At 47.1% G+C, this 15,130-nt stretch overlaps 1 protein-coding gene across 2 annotated transcripts in view; it reads left to right on the plus strand.

Moving 5' to 3' along the window:
- Positions 1 to 4,538: 4,538 nt before the first annotated feature.
- The window catches only part of skila (SKI-like proto-oncogene a), a 31,372-nt gene continuing 20,780 nt past the window's right edge, over positions 4,539 to 15,130 (plus strand). Inside the window, exons 1-2 of one of the 2 annotated variants that reach the window (XM_071526934.1) lie at positions 4,539 to 4,642; positions 7,136 to 8,413. In XM_071526934.1, the coding sequence (XP_071383035.1) occupies positions 7,292 to 8,413 (1,122 nt within the window). In that variant the 5' untranslated portion in view covers positions 4,539 to 4,642; positions 7,136 to 7,291. Of the gene's footprint in view, positions 4,643 to 4,757; positions 4,878 to 7,131; positions 8,414 to 15,130 lie in introns of those variants that run through there. The other variant, XM_071526935.1, reaches the window with a different exon arrangement.

Genomic DNA, 15,130 nt, shown 5'->3' on the forward strand with positions numbered 1-15,130 from the left:
GATACCAGCAAATTTGGGACATGCAACACTGGAATTATGTGAGTGAGTATAAACTATATAAAATTGGAAATTGGTGGCAAAAAAATAGCAGTGGTGTTTGAAAGAGTACTACTCAAATAGAAGTACTGTTACTCTGCTGATATTTTACTTAAGTAGAAGTAAAAGTACCGGCGTAAAAATCTACTTAAAAGTAAAAAGTAGCTCATTTAAAATGTGTAAAGGTTATTGAGTTATACGTTTTAGAAAAGAGAACGTTGTTACATTGCTTAATTAATTTCTTCAGGGACAGAATAAAATGGCCAACAAGATAAGAGATCCTTTTAATTGGAAAAACTGGAAATTACAAAATAATGTGCACAAACAAAGTAAAGCCAGATTACTCTTCTCTTCTTCGCTGACTCATCGTTCACTGTGAATGGCTCCACAATTGGCCAATTTACATTGATCCAGTTTCTGTTGCTTATGGAGAGCCACAAAATCTGTCCTCTGTAATGGATGGGATTTAAAATGTAGCTAAATACAAAGCTTCAGTGAAAATGTACTTGTGTAAAAGTAAAATTACTGACTTTTAAAAATACTCAAAAAAAGTACAAGTTAACCAAAAAAGCAACTCATTTACAGTAACATGAGTAAATGTAATTACTCCCAACCTTGAAAAATAGTGCATTGGTCAGATCATGCAAATACACAATACTCCCACTGTAATGGTTTTATTGCCGAGGCCCAAGCTATTCTCCCAGACCCACATGGGCGTCTGGAGAGAAGGGAATTAGGTGCTGCGTCGTTAAGCTGCAGCTTTTCCACTCCAGCTGCTTGTGTCTCCGCTGGTCACGTGACCCGGGCCTGGCTTTTAGAAGGCACTCGACATCCCCCGGGGTGAAAAGGTCATTGACACCAGAGCGCTCCCCTCTGCCCTCACACACTGCCGCGCATTGAGAGGTGAAAGAAAGGGTCATGGAAATGATGATGTGTCAAAAATAATAAAACGGATTGATTTGTGTGCTGCAATAACTCATACAATGGCGTATGGAAAACCATTGTGTGAGGCTCATTTCACGTCCTGCTACCCGTAATCCATTGTATATTGTCTCAATTGAACCAGATTTTGTGGAAAATTACTCCCCTTGTGTGACTACGCGAGACAAATTCAGCATCGCCGTGCAAAGGACGAGGATAAATGTCTTTGCACAATTCTGTATTCCCAAGACGCTGTGTTTGACATTGTTCCTGTTGCCCTCTCCGGTGGAGAGAGGGGCCTCGCCTCCCCAGGCTCTGTGGCTCCACATCGCCCTGTGGAAGACACGGGGAAGACTAACCTTGTATAATTAATGATTTAAAACGGAGGAGGATCTGAAAAACATCCTGTTTTAATTGCTCTTATCTTGTTGGGCGTTTTATTCTGTCCCTGAAGGGATTAATTAAGCAATAGAAGAATCACACTTGGTGCTAAATGCAATCCCTTAGTAAAACACACACTGCAATTCAAGGTGCGTGCTGTACTACTTGGCACTGTCTGCGCATTATTGCACCGCATTCACTGCTGCTCTTGACTCTAGTACCGAGGTAATCAGCTGGTTTGAGTGATTTCCAGCATCAGCAGTGAGGGACACTCATCACACCCCCTACTAGGTGTAAATTGGCAGTACCAGTGCGTGCTACTTAGGCGACTGTAATGACATAGAGGCGGCAGCATCTTGAGTAATAGTGTAATCTGTTTCATTAGCTGACACTTAGTCAGAGATCATTCTTCACATGACCTCCACTATATTTGTGTATTTGCATGCAATGTACAAGTAAAGTGATAAAAGAACCCCGCAGTAATAAAATACACTGATTAAAACAGGAGAGAGAGACAAGTGACAAATTTATTTTAAGATGTTCATGAAAACACATCACCTCAAAACAAACTAAAAACCTCTATGTCTATACACACGAGTATATGTATATACAGATTATAAAGGGTCACATGATGGCTGCCTTTTCAATTGAGAATGAATAGACAATATATACAACACACTTCTACTATAGCTGCAAGATGAGACCTGTGGCAGCTTGATGACAAACTCAAGACAGCAGCAAATTCACTCCTAAGCAGTGTGGGACCCAGACCCCAAGTGGAAAACGTGTGTCCTCAGACCTGCACCAAAGGAAGCATCATTACCCCAAACAAATCGCAGATCTATCCACTGACCAGCTCAGGACATATTTCAACATCCCTCATTGATTGCAGAGAGGATGTATGAAAATGATGGTGAGATGTCTGCCCCCAGGGTCCACTTAGCGCTTAGTCCAATAACAGTTGAGACAGAGCCTCGGCTAATAGAGAGGTCTATCAATGCGCCAGTCAGTTACATACTGTCTGTGAATCCCGACTCCCCTGCCGCCGTCCACACCGCCTCGTCCTGCAGCTTTGTGTTTTCCCCCCTTAATGAACAATCAGCGCCGGTCATGTTATTGCACATATGAGATTAATTTACTCCCCGCAGTACACAGAGTGATGTTATTACAGGAAAATCAATGTCCCTCTTGTTGTTCTCTGGGGCTGGACAGGGTGTACGCACATCTGCTCTCATAATACAACTGCTGACCTTGCTGTCAGAGAGCGAGCCAGAGAGAGGCTGCGGTGAAATGGTCGACAGTGTTGTTTATCAAAGCTTTATCAAGCCTCTCTCCGCTCTCACAGACCCGTGACATCAGACTGTGGGTCAGACAGCCGGCCGGGGTGTACTCCCCTGCTCAGAAAAAAAAAAGAAAAAACCCAGAGTACACAGCCTGTGCAGCCAAAGCATGATAACCTTTAGATCAAAGATTCCAGCTGAGAACTGGAACATAGTTGTCAGTGCGCTCAGATGACCAGAGTAGAAGTTCCTATAAGAACATTCAAAATGGCTTGTGAGGACAGATAATGAATATATAATGTCCCTGGATTTTCTGTTGACCTTCTCACACTCAGATTCCATTAACTCCATCATCACTAAAGGCAGAATAGTCCTCCTGACCTCTTGACCTCATGCAGACGGTGGGTCCATAAAGAGAGGTAGTGGTAGTGGTGGTGGTGGTGGTGGTGGTGGGGGAGGGGAACTCTGGGGAAAAAAAAGAAAAGACATGCCCACCACAAAACCCAACCTTTTGCCCAGTGTGTTTTTCTCCTGTCTCTTATCTTCAAACAACCTCTCATTTTACAAACTTGACACAAAGCCAAAAAAAAAAAGGCAGAGCAACCGATTTTAGTCATTTTAGTCCTGTGCCAGCAAATGCCATCCGAGGCCATGTCAATAAAACTGACCTACAACATGTTTTAGGCCAAAAACAGTCTGGACCATGAGGACAAATGTGGTGTGTGGAGCCAATAATACTGATATCATGCGATTCAATACATTTCATACAATTTCTTCTGTCAAAAATACTATTATTTTTTCTGAAAAAGAGTTATAATGATCCTCAAATTCAAATTCAATTCAAATGATTTTATTTTCTGTGAGGAACTTCATTTGTGCAGTGGACAGACAAGCCAAATAGGACAATCACAAGACAATCATAGCAAGTCATCAACATGATAGATAATAATTGTCTGGAGCCATGGTACATACAAATTAAAAATACTAAAAACTAAGAATAAAACCGTGGGGCAGTAATAGTGCAATAGTGCCACAGGAGTAGTGCTGGTGTCTGGTGTCCTAAATAGATTTTAGAAGGATACTAAAGATCACAGCAAAACTGTAAACCCATAGCCTATGGGAATAGAATATCATAGTGAATCCATAGAAAATAAAAAAAATAGTAAGTATAAGAAAGTCACTATAAACTGATTATTGAGTACCAAAATCACACTATAAGCCCCTTTAGCAATAGTATAGTGATTTTTCATTAGAGTGATGTCAGAACAGCGGACATTTTGTTAAAGTCAACATATTAAAGAATAAAACAGCTTAAAATCTAGAAAATTTGACCTGCTACTTGTCGACCAATTCATTTATAATCTAAGGTTTCCAAAGGACCCTTAACAGATATAGCCTACATTAGGCCACCGATCCCCATTTGATATGATTTTGTCTCTGGGACGCCCTATCTGAGAAGGTTATATTTTATTTTTTTAAGATGATTTAGAAAAGAATGACACAACAGTTCATATTATGGTCGGAGAGATAAGAATGGAGAGAGTGAACCCTATAATCAAATTAGTCACCTACACATCTCCTCATTATGCTAACTTTTAGTGAATAAAATATAAGTAAAGGTGTAGTTAAGCTATTTTGCTGAGGATCCAACGTGGGACCCTTTTCAAGGACCCCCTAGAGGGGCTCCGGACTCCATTTTGGGCACCATTGCTATAGCCTGTCGACTTCTCTTTCTCCCTCCCTCTCTCTCTCTCTCTCTCTCTCTCTCTCTCTCTGCTCACTGCTGGAGAAAACAAATCTCCCAGACTATGAGACAGACAGACAGACAGAGCAGACAGACAGACGGAGAGACACCCCCGCATAGTTTCCGTCAGCCGGGTGACGTCTCCGCCTCTCAGCCCGTGTGCAGTGTGACGTTACGGGACTGTAGTGGTGCCTCTAGCTGCATCTTGTTGACGGTCCGCCAGTCTTTCAGTACGGAGAAGACCCCGAGCGAGTGCGGACGACCGACGGCGTTCAGGCAAGTGTTTACCCGATACAAGATGGAGATTTGTGCCATTTTTTAATGAGCGGTGTCTTAATTTGTTGATCGCGGATCCCCGGTGACGGTTGAGTTTGGATTCCAGTGTTTTGTCGCAGCGGACGGACGGAGGGGGACACGCGCTGTGACTGAGGATTTAACGAGTCGAGCTAGCTGGGTTAGCCTGCTCTATCGCTGTCTGTCCTGGTGTTAGCCAGCTTCATCGGTCCCTGTCCCGGGTTAGCCTGCTTTATCGCTCACTATGCGGGGCTAGCCTGTCGTATCCACTGTGTTGGGATAGCTTGCTTTATCGCTCTATATTCCGGGGCGAGCTGAGTTAAGTTAGCCTGATTTATCACTCACTATGTTGGGGAGAGCCGAGTTAACTCAGCCTGTTTTATCGCTCTCAGTGCTGGAACGAGCCGGGTTAAGATAGCCTGCCTTATAGCTCAGTATGCTGGGGTGAGCTGGGCTAGCCTGCTTTATATCTCACTATGCTGGGTTAGCCTGCTTTATATCTCACTATGCTGGATTAGCCTGCTTTATCGTTTACTATAACGTTACCGGGGAGAGCTGGGTTAGCCAAGCTAGCTAACGCCGTTAGTTACTGTGTATTCAACGTTACCCGTTCGTCTGAAAACGACGAGATATTTCTCTAATGTGTGCTAGCCGAATGCGCATATTTTCTACACTTTCAGCTTCCCGGTGCGTAAATGTTTGTATCCCATACGATATCATATTTACGAATTAAAATACAAAGTAATTCGTATTATTTAATGTTTTATTTCAAGCGAGTGGACGGTCGGTATACCACTCAAGCTCTACCTGTGTGTGACATGCTGGTTGGCTACGAGGCAAACCGAAATTATAAATCCTATGGTAAACTGGGTAAATCGGCGTGTGTATGTAATGTCGTCTCGACCGCGGTGCCTTCCCAGACCAGACTGTAGACAGTGAATGTCATTATCAGCGCTGTCTGCATACCAGTGCCATCGTGGCGAGCCAGCAGAGGAGGCGAAGTACAGTTTGCAGACTGAGAGGAGGGAGGTGGGGTAGCTGGATGGAGCAGGGCAGTGTATTATACGCGGTGTCCTTGCAGCGAAGGATACTAGAAGAGAGTGTGTGTGTGTAGGGGGGGGGGGTGACATTTCGAAATATTTCCTAATATCAAGGTGGTGCGCATTTGCCGAGACACTAGGTTGTTATCAAAACAGTGCGTTGTTATTAAACGAAACGATGCATGCGTTATGTTTGCTGAAAAGATGTCCCGTTTGGTTAGAGGCTGTTTAGCTAAACCGGAGTCCCGTATGCCGAATGGAGCTGAAGCTCCCTCGCCGTAGACCTTCATTTATTGACGTTGGTAGCTGAAATGCAGCGTTTTGCAATCGGTCCACGGTGATTTTGGTTTAAAATACCCACACAGCCCGCTTCAGAATCGAGCCATTATTTTAAACTACAATAGCATTGCAATTGGTGGAAAAAGATGATGCTGAAAATTGTAAAAGCGTACGCCGTGTAAATCCAGTCACTATGGACAATTTACTGAATATGCGTTATAGCTTTAGTACATTTTGACGAGCCGAAACCCCTTAAGCGTAGATTCAGAAATTAGAGATTATCATTATAATATCAAAGGACAAATGATGGATGTTGCCTTTTCAATCAGAGGTTGTCTCGTTAATGTACGTCCAATCTACCCTCTCTCGGTGTCGTATTGCAGTAGTAGCCATTATCAACTACATTGCCTTTTAAGTTGGGGATACAAATTGTTGTTTACCTTATCACGGTCGATTTAGTAATTCCGCTAAATAGCGAGAGAGTGAGGGGGAAACACCGCTTTGGACACGATTGAATGTCAAGCTGTGCACGTCGGTCGCAATTGAATGAAGGGAATGACTGCTGTTACTCTTTTATCAATTGTTTTTCACCCAATTGATGGGGTCAGCGTGGGGTAAGCAGACCTGGGGGAAGGCACAATGGTTGGGAAGGGCACTTTCATTTGCAAAGTGATAATTTTGTGACCCTTGTGTACCAGACTGCAGTTAACAATGTAATGGAAGAGGGGCAGGGTCGTTGTGAATTTCGCTTGGGTTGTCTGTCTGGCCAACTGGTTTTGCTTGTTAAAACTCGCACTTTGTGTTGGAAATTTTGTTTCACTACCATTGGTGAAAACCTGGATGCAAATTCCCCCTGGGGTTCAATTACAAGGACTGAAAAGCCTTGTGTTTGTGTGAAGTATGGTAATGGCCATTTGGCTTAGTGGTCCATGCAAACAGCCATTGACCTCTTCAGCCCCCAGCCGGGACAGCTGCCATAAAACATTTAAACTCCTTATGGATGTTTCATGCTCCACAGCATTTTTTGATGAGATAATATTCAATTTGTTTATTCCTCTACAAGGAGGAAATCGATTAGCTATAGTTTGGATTGAGATTGAGTATTTTCCCCCCCTTTTCTCTCTTTTCTAAATTCCTCTTTTCTTTTCATGCTTAGGAAGCAGACCAAAACACAGAAAACTTCAATCACCATCATGCATGTGTCTGAATACCAGAAGATTTGTATCATTTGAAAAGCGATAAGGAGAAAACACAGACCTAGAGGAATACAAGAACTCAGCCAACAGACAGAAAGAACAATAAACCCGTGCTCAGACATGGCCAGCACCCAGACCAGTTTGAAAACCCCCTTCAAAGACTTGACCTCATTCAAGGGCAACATGAAACGGCTGTACAGGGAGCGACTGGAGGACGCGCCCATCAAAAAGCGGGTGATGGCGGAGATCAACCTGAAGCGCCGTAGCTTGGATTCCCTCCCCAGGACCCCCAAGGTGAAGAGGGAGCACGCTGAGGAACTGCGCCACGACTCTGACATGGATGTTGAGGGACGGGCCGAGCTGCATGTGGTCGGCTCTGCCAAAGCTCTGGACCTGAGCCCGGGGCTCAAACACACGCTGGCCCAGTTCACCCTCAGCAGCCAGAGCTCCCTTGGGGGCCCAGCTGCCTTCTCAGCCCGCACTGGCCAGGAGCACTCCCCCGCCGGCATGCCCCCCCTGCCCTCCCCTCCAGTTCTGGGAGGGGGCCCCCTGCTGGTTCCCTGCGACAGCTCTACTGAGCTCACCCATTCTCTGCTGGAAGGAGAATCTATCTCCTGCTTCGCTGTGGGGGGAGAGAAGCGCCTCTGCCTGCCCCAGGTGCTCAACTCGGTGCTCCGTGACTTCTCGCTGCAGCAGATCAATGCCGTGTGCGATGAGCTCTACGTCTACTGCTCGCGCTGCGATGCCGAGCAGCTGCACATCCTCAAGGTGCTGGGGATCCTGCCGTTCAACGCACCCTCCTGTGGCCTCATCACCCTCACAGATGCACAACGGTTGTGCAACGCCCTGCTGCGTCCCGGTGCCGCCTTGCCTGCTGACCCCAGTGGCAAGCTGCCGGCCCAGGGCCTGCTGAAGGAGAGCGAAGCCAGCTTCCAGGTGGAGCACCAGTGCCTGGGGAAGTGCCAAGGCCTCTTTGTGCCCCAGTTCTACACCCAGCCCGAGGCGCCCTGCATCCAGTGCGTAGAGTGCCAGTTACTCTTTTCACCGCAGAAGTTTGTCATGCACTCGCACAAGTCACCTGATAAGAGGACCTGCCACTGGGGCTTTGACTCAGCCAAGTGGCCCTGCTACCTGCAGCTCGCCAGGAAGTACCAGGGCACGCCCGAGGAGCCGCAGCTCAAGCAGCTGCTGGACGAGGTCAAGGAAAAGTTCCACTACCAGCTCAAGAGGTCGCTAGACAAAGTAAGTTCTCCTCTGAGTGATACCAGTTTCTTTGTAACTGTGTCTGGGCTTGCTTGCTTGCATGCAGGAAAAATGTCATTCATCATCAAGTTGTCTGGTAAGCAAGCCAATCCAAGCTGTGGTTTTGTTATGTTTGGATAATTTGCTCTGAAACTCTCCATGTTGGCTGTCCTATTTGGGTCTTCTCCTCTCTGTAACGTTCCAGTCCCATGTTCTGTGTGTCCTGCAGCTGTGAATAAACTATCTCACTGCTGGTGTTTTCTTAAACCAGTGCTGACCTAGTATGTGTGAGTGAGGCCTGGGACAGGTGGTGACATATGTCTGGCCAGGTCTGATTGGATGAGGCTCGGCCAGCTGGCCTCAGCCGAAGGGGAAGTGCATCATTTGTCCCCTCAGGTCACCAGGGGGTCACTTGGAATGGCATTGACCAAAAGGCCAAAATAGGAAGGAGAAGGCTCTTTGACTCCTGTATTGGGAATAAAAGTTTTGACTGATCACCATCAGTCAGTTCTTAGACCTAATATTAACTGACTTTTGCAATTTTCCAAGGTTCTTGGAATTTGTGCTTTTGCATATTCCTCCTAGACATACACACAAACACACCCCTATGCATAATGTATTTCTTAAGAGCACAACGTTGCCTAAAGAGGACCTTCTCTGGAACACTTTAGGGTACAGTGTCTTGCTAAATGGCATTTTGGCAGTGTTGGCGGGGCCTCTAGATGTAGTACCGGCCACCCTCCAGTCACCAAAGGACAGCTGGACTTCACTCCCCTGTCAGTGCCAGGGATTGAACCTGTTGGTCTCCAGTGACCCTTTTTACCTCTGGGCAAACCTGCCGCCCTGAAAGGGGAATGGCTTCATTGCATCACCAGTAGTTATCATTGAAGGCCAGAATGCTGCGGAGTGTTCCAAAGAGGACGGTTTTCCCAATTGTTTTGATTTTTGCTATGTGAAAAAAAAATTGTGTCAGTGTGGTACCAAAGCCACAAGGGCAACAAGCCTATTGAAAAGTCAGCATTCAGTGGGGGGAAAAAGCTCTAGATTGTTTCCCTGCCATTGACTGGCCTATGTCTCATGACCTCCCTCTGACCACAGTGGAACACCTTTTTTGTATTGTTTTCTGGGTAAAGGTTGGGTTGTGTTTTTGTTGTGTTTGGTGGGGTTTGTTCATGACCAGCTACAGTAGAAGGGATTGGAACAGCTACCTTTTAGCTAGTATTTACAGCAGGGTTGTTCTCACTTCACTTTAAAATCAACCAGTGCAGATGGGTTTTTTTGTCAAAGTCTAAAGAGTGACTTTAAAACCTTTTTTAAGGTCTACATTGAATGAAATAATTGAACAAATGTTCTGTTGTTGACGAATGAACTACAGCCTCATTTTACATTTAGAACTGAAAGGGACTCGACCACTTTGACCACAAGGGAACTGAAGGGACTTTGGTTATGACAGTAGTGCGGCAGGCAGTGGGTTAAGTGAGAGACTGTGGAGCAGACAGGCACTGGAGTGTGTATTTATAGTGTGTGCAGGTGTGAGACCGTGCGCCGCTGCAATTCAGCACACACATTCAGTACTGTTTGTGTATGTGGGATAGGGAGAAGCCTAGCCCTCTCCCCGTGTGTTTAACTTGGTGTGAGTGTGCCGGAAATACCGTCTGCTGTCTCGTCTAGCGCCCCGACCGCATTCCTGTCCCACCCCCAATCTTCCTCCTCCTCCGCCTTGGCTGGAGGTACATGTCTTGGAAGATGTAGACATTCTTTCGCAAAGGCATAGACGTTTCAATACTACAGGTGAAACACACTCACAGACTCAGGCACACCCACACACACCCACACACATACACACAACCAGCAATCTGCGTGCACGTACACAGACACAAGGTGGATGATGAGTCCTACACTCCTTGCTGTGTGTGCGCGCGACATTGCCACCCTCCCTGTGCGTAATGAGCTGCTAACTGGAGGCTAGTATGACACATCTTTGTCTCTCTGTGTCTCACACTTTGCCAGTCTCTCTGCAGCCTCTGTCTCACCACAGTTTCAGGTGCTGTCTTCTCTTTGTTGGGGGATTTCTCTGCTGATGTTTTTTTTTTTTTTGGTCAGCTACTGTCGGGCTGCAGTAGCTGGTTTTTACACTGTTCTGCTATTCATAGGGCAGGGCTTGATCGGCTACAGTGTTGGCGTACAAATGGGGAAGTGACATTTTATGCAACAATTAAGTCTGTGTAGACAGACAGACGATTACAAATGGCCAAATTCCTGGAAAGACACTTGCCTGTAAAGCTGCAGGAAGCAGGTGACTTTGGCACTGGAAGAGGACCCCCACCTCCCCAGAGCGGATGGACGGGTGTGTGAAAGGTCAGCGGCCAGAGAACGAGGTGACCCAGCGCTGGCCCGCTCCACTCAGGACACTGGGGTTCCCTTCCAAGTCAAACGGCTCTCTGTTTGCGTGTGTGTATGTGTGTAATGGAAGTATGTGTGTGTTTGAGTGAGCAGGAAGTAAGGCAGACGGACATGTCTCTCACCCTGAACATCCTCCAGACTCCCAGCGTCCAGCCGCTTCCACTGCGCTGGCTGTGTGACTCATAGTTTCCACATCCCAGTGGATGTTAGTGAAAGGCCAGCCAGCCAGCTTATAGCCCCACATACCTTCAGAAAGATGGCCCGGTGTGTTGGTTTAACCCCGACTCCAGACCCTCTCCCCACCGGCCCTTATTTACACAGTGTCAATGTGCACATTTAAAAGCAGTTCAAGGTTTTACCAGAGAGCTCTGGGACCGCTGGAAGAGAAGAGACACGAACAAGGGAGCCTTCTGGAAGTTTTTTCCCTCCTCCTCCAATGGCTACTAGTCCCATATCCTGTCGGGAGTGTTTGGTTTGAGAAGGTGCAGTTAAAAACTCCAGGACTTGGTCTCTATAAATGGCTCTTTGTGCCCCCAGGCACCGCTACCTAGCCTGCCGATCCCCGCAGTGTAAATAGAGCTTGCTAGACAGACGCCACCAACGGACAGCAACAAGCCAAAGGCTTATCTCAAGAGTTGCTCTAGTGTCCAACAAACAATGAGTTCATTTGGCCTTCAGGGGTTGACAAACACTGGTACTTTCCTTCGAGTCACCTACATAGTGTGTCGTCATTTTTATTGGGAGAAATTTTTTGTTTCTTCACTTATGACTAGACAGGAGGAAACATAAATTCCCTTTTGATCATCACCCCTCTCCCCGCCCCTTACCTCCTTGTGAAATATCTGTCTAGCTGGAGGGACATTTTGTTTGTTTGGGCTGCATGTTTACATGGCCTGTCATCAGACAAGCTGTAGCGAAGCAATGTATTACAAAACTCAATGACAAAATCCCTAGCAGATAGTTATCTTACTCTCAGTCATTAGGGCTTAAACTGTTTTAAGTTACTGTATTCTAAGATACTGTTATAAATTTTGAATTTAGTTACATATATATTGGGCAGAGTAATAAACAGAATTTGAATAGAAGAAAAACCTGTGTGACCTGGTTTGGTGTCATGAACTTTTCTTAGTCAATATGTATTGGGGGGGGGGGGAAACAATACTATGACACTGTTCTACTGCCAAAAATAAGAAAAAATATTAAGACATGATATTTTGGCCGTATTTCCCAACCCTAACTGGTTATTAGCTTAACCACGGCAGAGCAACATAGTGAACATAACTGCGTGTGTGTTGCTCATTTGCCTCAGCCCTGTTTGTAGCGTTGTGTTGGCCCAGAGTCAGCAGTGTCAGACGGAGAGAACAGCCTTCCTCTGTCTGTCTCCCTGGCCAGGCTGAGACAGTGGCTGCGGCACAGACGGCAGACAGCTGCATCTCTCTGGCTTCCTCTATTTGCTATTTGGAAACCAGTGACTTCATTACCGCAGACCAGTGCAGCTGCACTCTCTGGCTGTCTCCTTGGCTGTCTCTTCTGTTTGTCTATCTGCTTGTCAGTCATTCTCCTGGGCTGTATCTAATTGGATTTTGGCCGGCCTGCTGATCGTTCACTGCCTTTGCTATCTCTCCCTCTTCCTACCTCCTCTACCTCTTCCTTTATCTCAATGTCCATCTCCCATCTGCCTACCTCTCTCGGGTTCATGTCCTCACACATCCTGACTTATGGCCTCCAGTCTGCTCTTTACTATATCATCCTTTGCTCGCCATCATGCCTTTCTACTTCCTCCTCAGATCCCAGACAGTTTTACCAATGCCCGCGTGTGTCTTTAAACAGTCAGTACCCCCCAGGCCCCAATTAGCAGACAGTAACAAAATAAGCAGCCAAATGACCCGATAAGTCGATCGTTACATAAGCAAGAAGACCACTTGTGTGCGTCTGCGAGGCGGATGAGAGGAAAGCCAGCGGGTATTGATCGGGTCTCCGACCTTGATGGATGTGGCGAGTCGCAGGGTGACACCGACACTGAAGAGGGGGGAGGAGATGGAGTGCGAGGGAGGCAGGTGGAAATAGAAGAAGAGTGAAAACAGGAGACCCAGTCACAGGGGCCACAGCCAGCGTTACATAAGTTGCTGTCTGTGTCCAGACATGTGCACCAGTCTCCCAAGTTAACCTCACCTCTCCGTCCGCCGTCGCCTGTATTCACCGCCGTAACTCAGACAGGCTGCCAGACAGAACTAGTGTCAGGCAGACAGACAGAAACAGGGCAAGTGTGGTCAGAAAGCATGCCGCCCCCGGGGGAGGCACATGAGCCTGAACTGAGGTAAGGGAGGAGAAGAGAGGTGAAGAGAGGTAGAAGAAGAGGAGGGGTGGTTGAGCTTAGGGCAGTTGGCTCCTACTGTTGTCACAGTCACAGCCTCCCCCAACCTTTCCCTCCCACTTTTTCTTTCTCTCGCGCTTCCTCGAAACAAGCAATGCCCACAGCGAGTGGGTTGTTCTGGGGGGCTTGGGCCTCAGCTCTTCTCTCCCTGGGTGAAAAATTAACCTCCCAAGACCTGAGCTGAACTGAACATCTAGCCTGGAACAGCCCTCTTGCTCGGCCAATCACATGCCGGCTAGCTTGCATTCCCCCCTTAGACACTCACTCCTTTACCCCCCCACGCACACCACCCATACACATATTTCTATGTCTGTTTGTATGTTTTTCAAAAACCACTCAAACACAATTATCCACTTAAAACTGAAATTATAGCAGCTTTGAATGCTGGCCTAGAATAACCGACAGTCTGTCATGTCCTGAACTGACGAGCCTGTATGTAGTTTGGTGTGGGAGACTTTCAGCGTTCCCTGTACACAACAGGCTGTGCTTCGGCCTGTGTTTGCTGCCTGTTGTAAAGGGCTAAATGGGGCCCCGCTGGGTGGGAGGGGCTGAGCTGAGGGGCCTCTGGTATGTCTCCATCAGGTCAGCGCCAGTATCACAGCTCCATAACAGCTTTGCAGCGTGGTGGAGGAGCGCCAAAGTGTTCATTACTTCTCTGTCCTTGTCTAAAACGGATGGGAGTGTTTTGATCTCCAACATCCAACATTTGAAAATGACCCCTGGCATCAGCCTCAGTTCAATTCACCACCTGGATTAGTTGAGTGGGAGAGAGCTCACAACCAAGCTGTGCACTACAGCCAGGGAAAGAAACAAACTTTTACATCCATCGCCTAACCACAGTTAAAATTAACCATTGTTTGGCTGGTGGCCTGTGTTAATTTCCCACCCTGGCTACAGCTTATTTGCGATGGTTTCCTAGGTACGGGCTCTTTTCCCACCTCGCCACCAGAGAAGACAATGCATGGTTGTGGGACTGATGTGCGCTAGCCACAGCAGCAGGCAGCAGAGATAGGCCAGCCCAGATACAGAGGAGCCTCTGCCACGTCTGCCAACAGACACATAGACTAAACAAACCGGCTAAGGCCCTCCCAGCCAAATCTGCTCCAGGCTTTAAAAGGGCCCCGGACTGACAGCCTGTTTGCATGTTTGCCGCGCTCTGGCTCTCCCCCCTCAGGGCTTCAGACCAGTTTGTTGCTTCTAAGGAAAATGAGAGGGAGAGTGAGTGAAACAGAGGGAAACATAATGGGCTACGAGTTCAAACAAGACTGGAAGAAGAGAAAGCAGTTTGGATCGTAACACGGCAGTCTAGCTAGCCTGGGTTGTTTTTGCATGAGACCAGAATAATGAGGAGCCTTGGTATTAATTAATCGATGTGTTGATGAGAAGATTAACTGTCCAGTGTCTCATCTCCCTGGGAGACAGTCAGAAAAGGAGGGGCGTTGTGTGATGTGTGTGTGTGTGTGTGTGTATGTGTGTGTTGGGGGTGGGGAGACGGAGGCGAGGGAGGTATACTGTAAAAGGACTGTGGGAGTCTGCCAGCCTGAGTGTATGTCTGTGTGCAAACAGAGGGAGCGCGTTTGCATTTGAAAGGCGCTTCTGTGCCGCCTTCCCGGTGGGAACGGTGATTAATGGAGATATAAATGGAGAGACCCAGAGACGGCGCTTTCCATAGGAGCACCATATACACAGCAGACACACACACACCATATAGGCACTTAGACTCCCTCTCATATTTTCTCCCACAGCCCCAGTCTCCCAGACAGGCAGATAAACAGAGGATATCAAAGGCGTGTCATGAGTCCCGCTGGGCTGCCACCCGGCACATCCACAACACATTAAGCCCAGCCGCTGCACTGATCAATTATGCATGATGCAAACACAGGGAAATCGGGGGAAAATAGTCAGGCTGTACGATTAAAGGAATCCCCATCCCTCCACTT

Source organism: Centroberyx affinis, unplaced genomic scaffold (assembly GCF_046629955.1).
Source record: "Centroberyx affinis isolate AG114_WGS23_722 - 3 ecotype Tasmania unplaced genomic scaffold, CSIRO-AGI_Caff_v1 ptg001479l_1, whole genome shotgun sequence".
Classification (NCBI taxonomy): Eukaryota; Metazoa; Chordata; class Actinopteri; order Beryciformes; family Berycidae; genus Centroberyx; species Centroberyx affinis.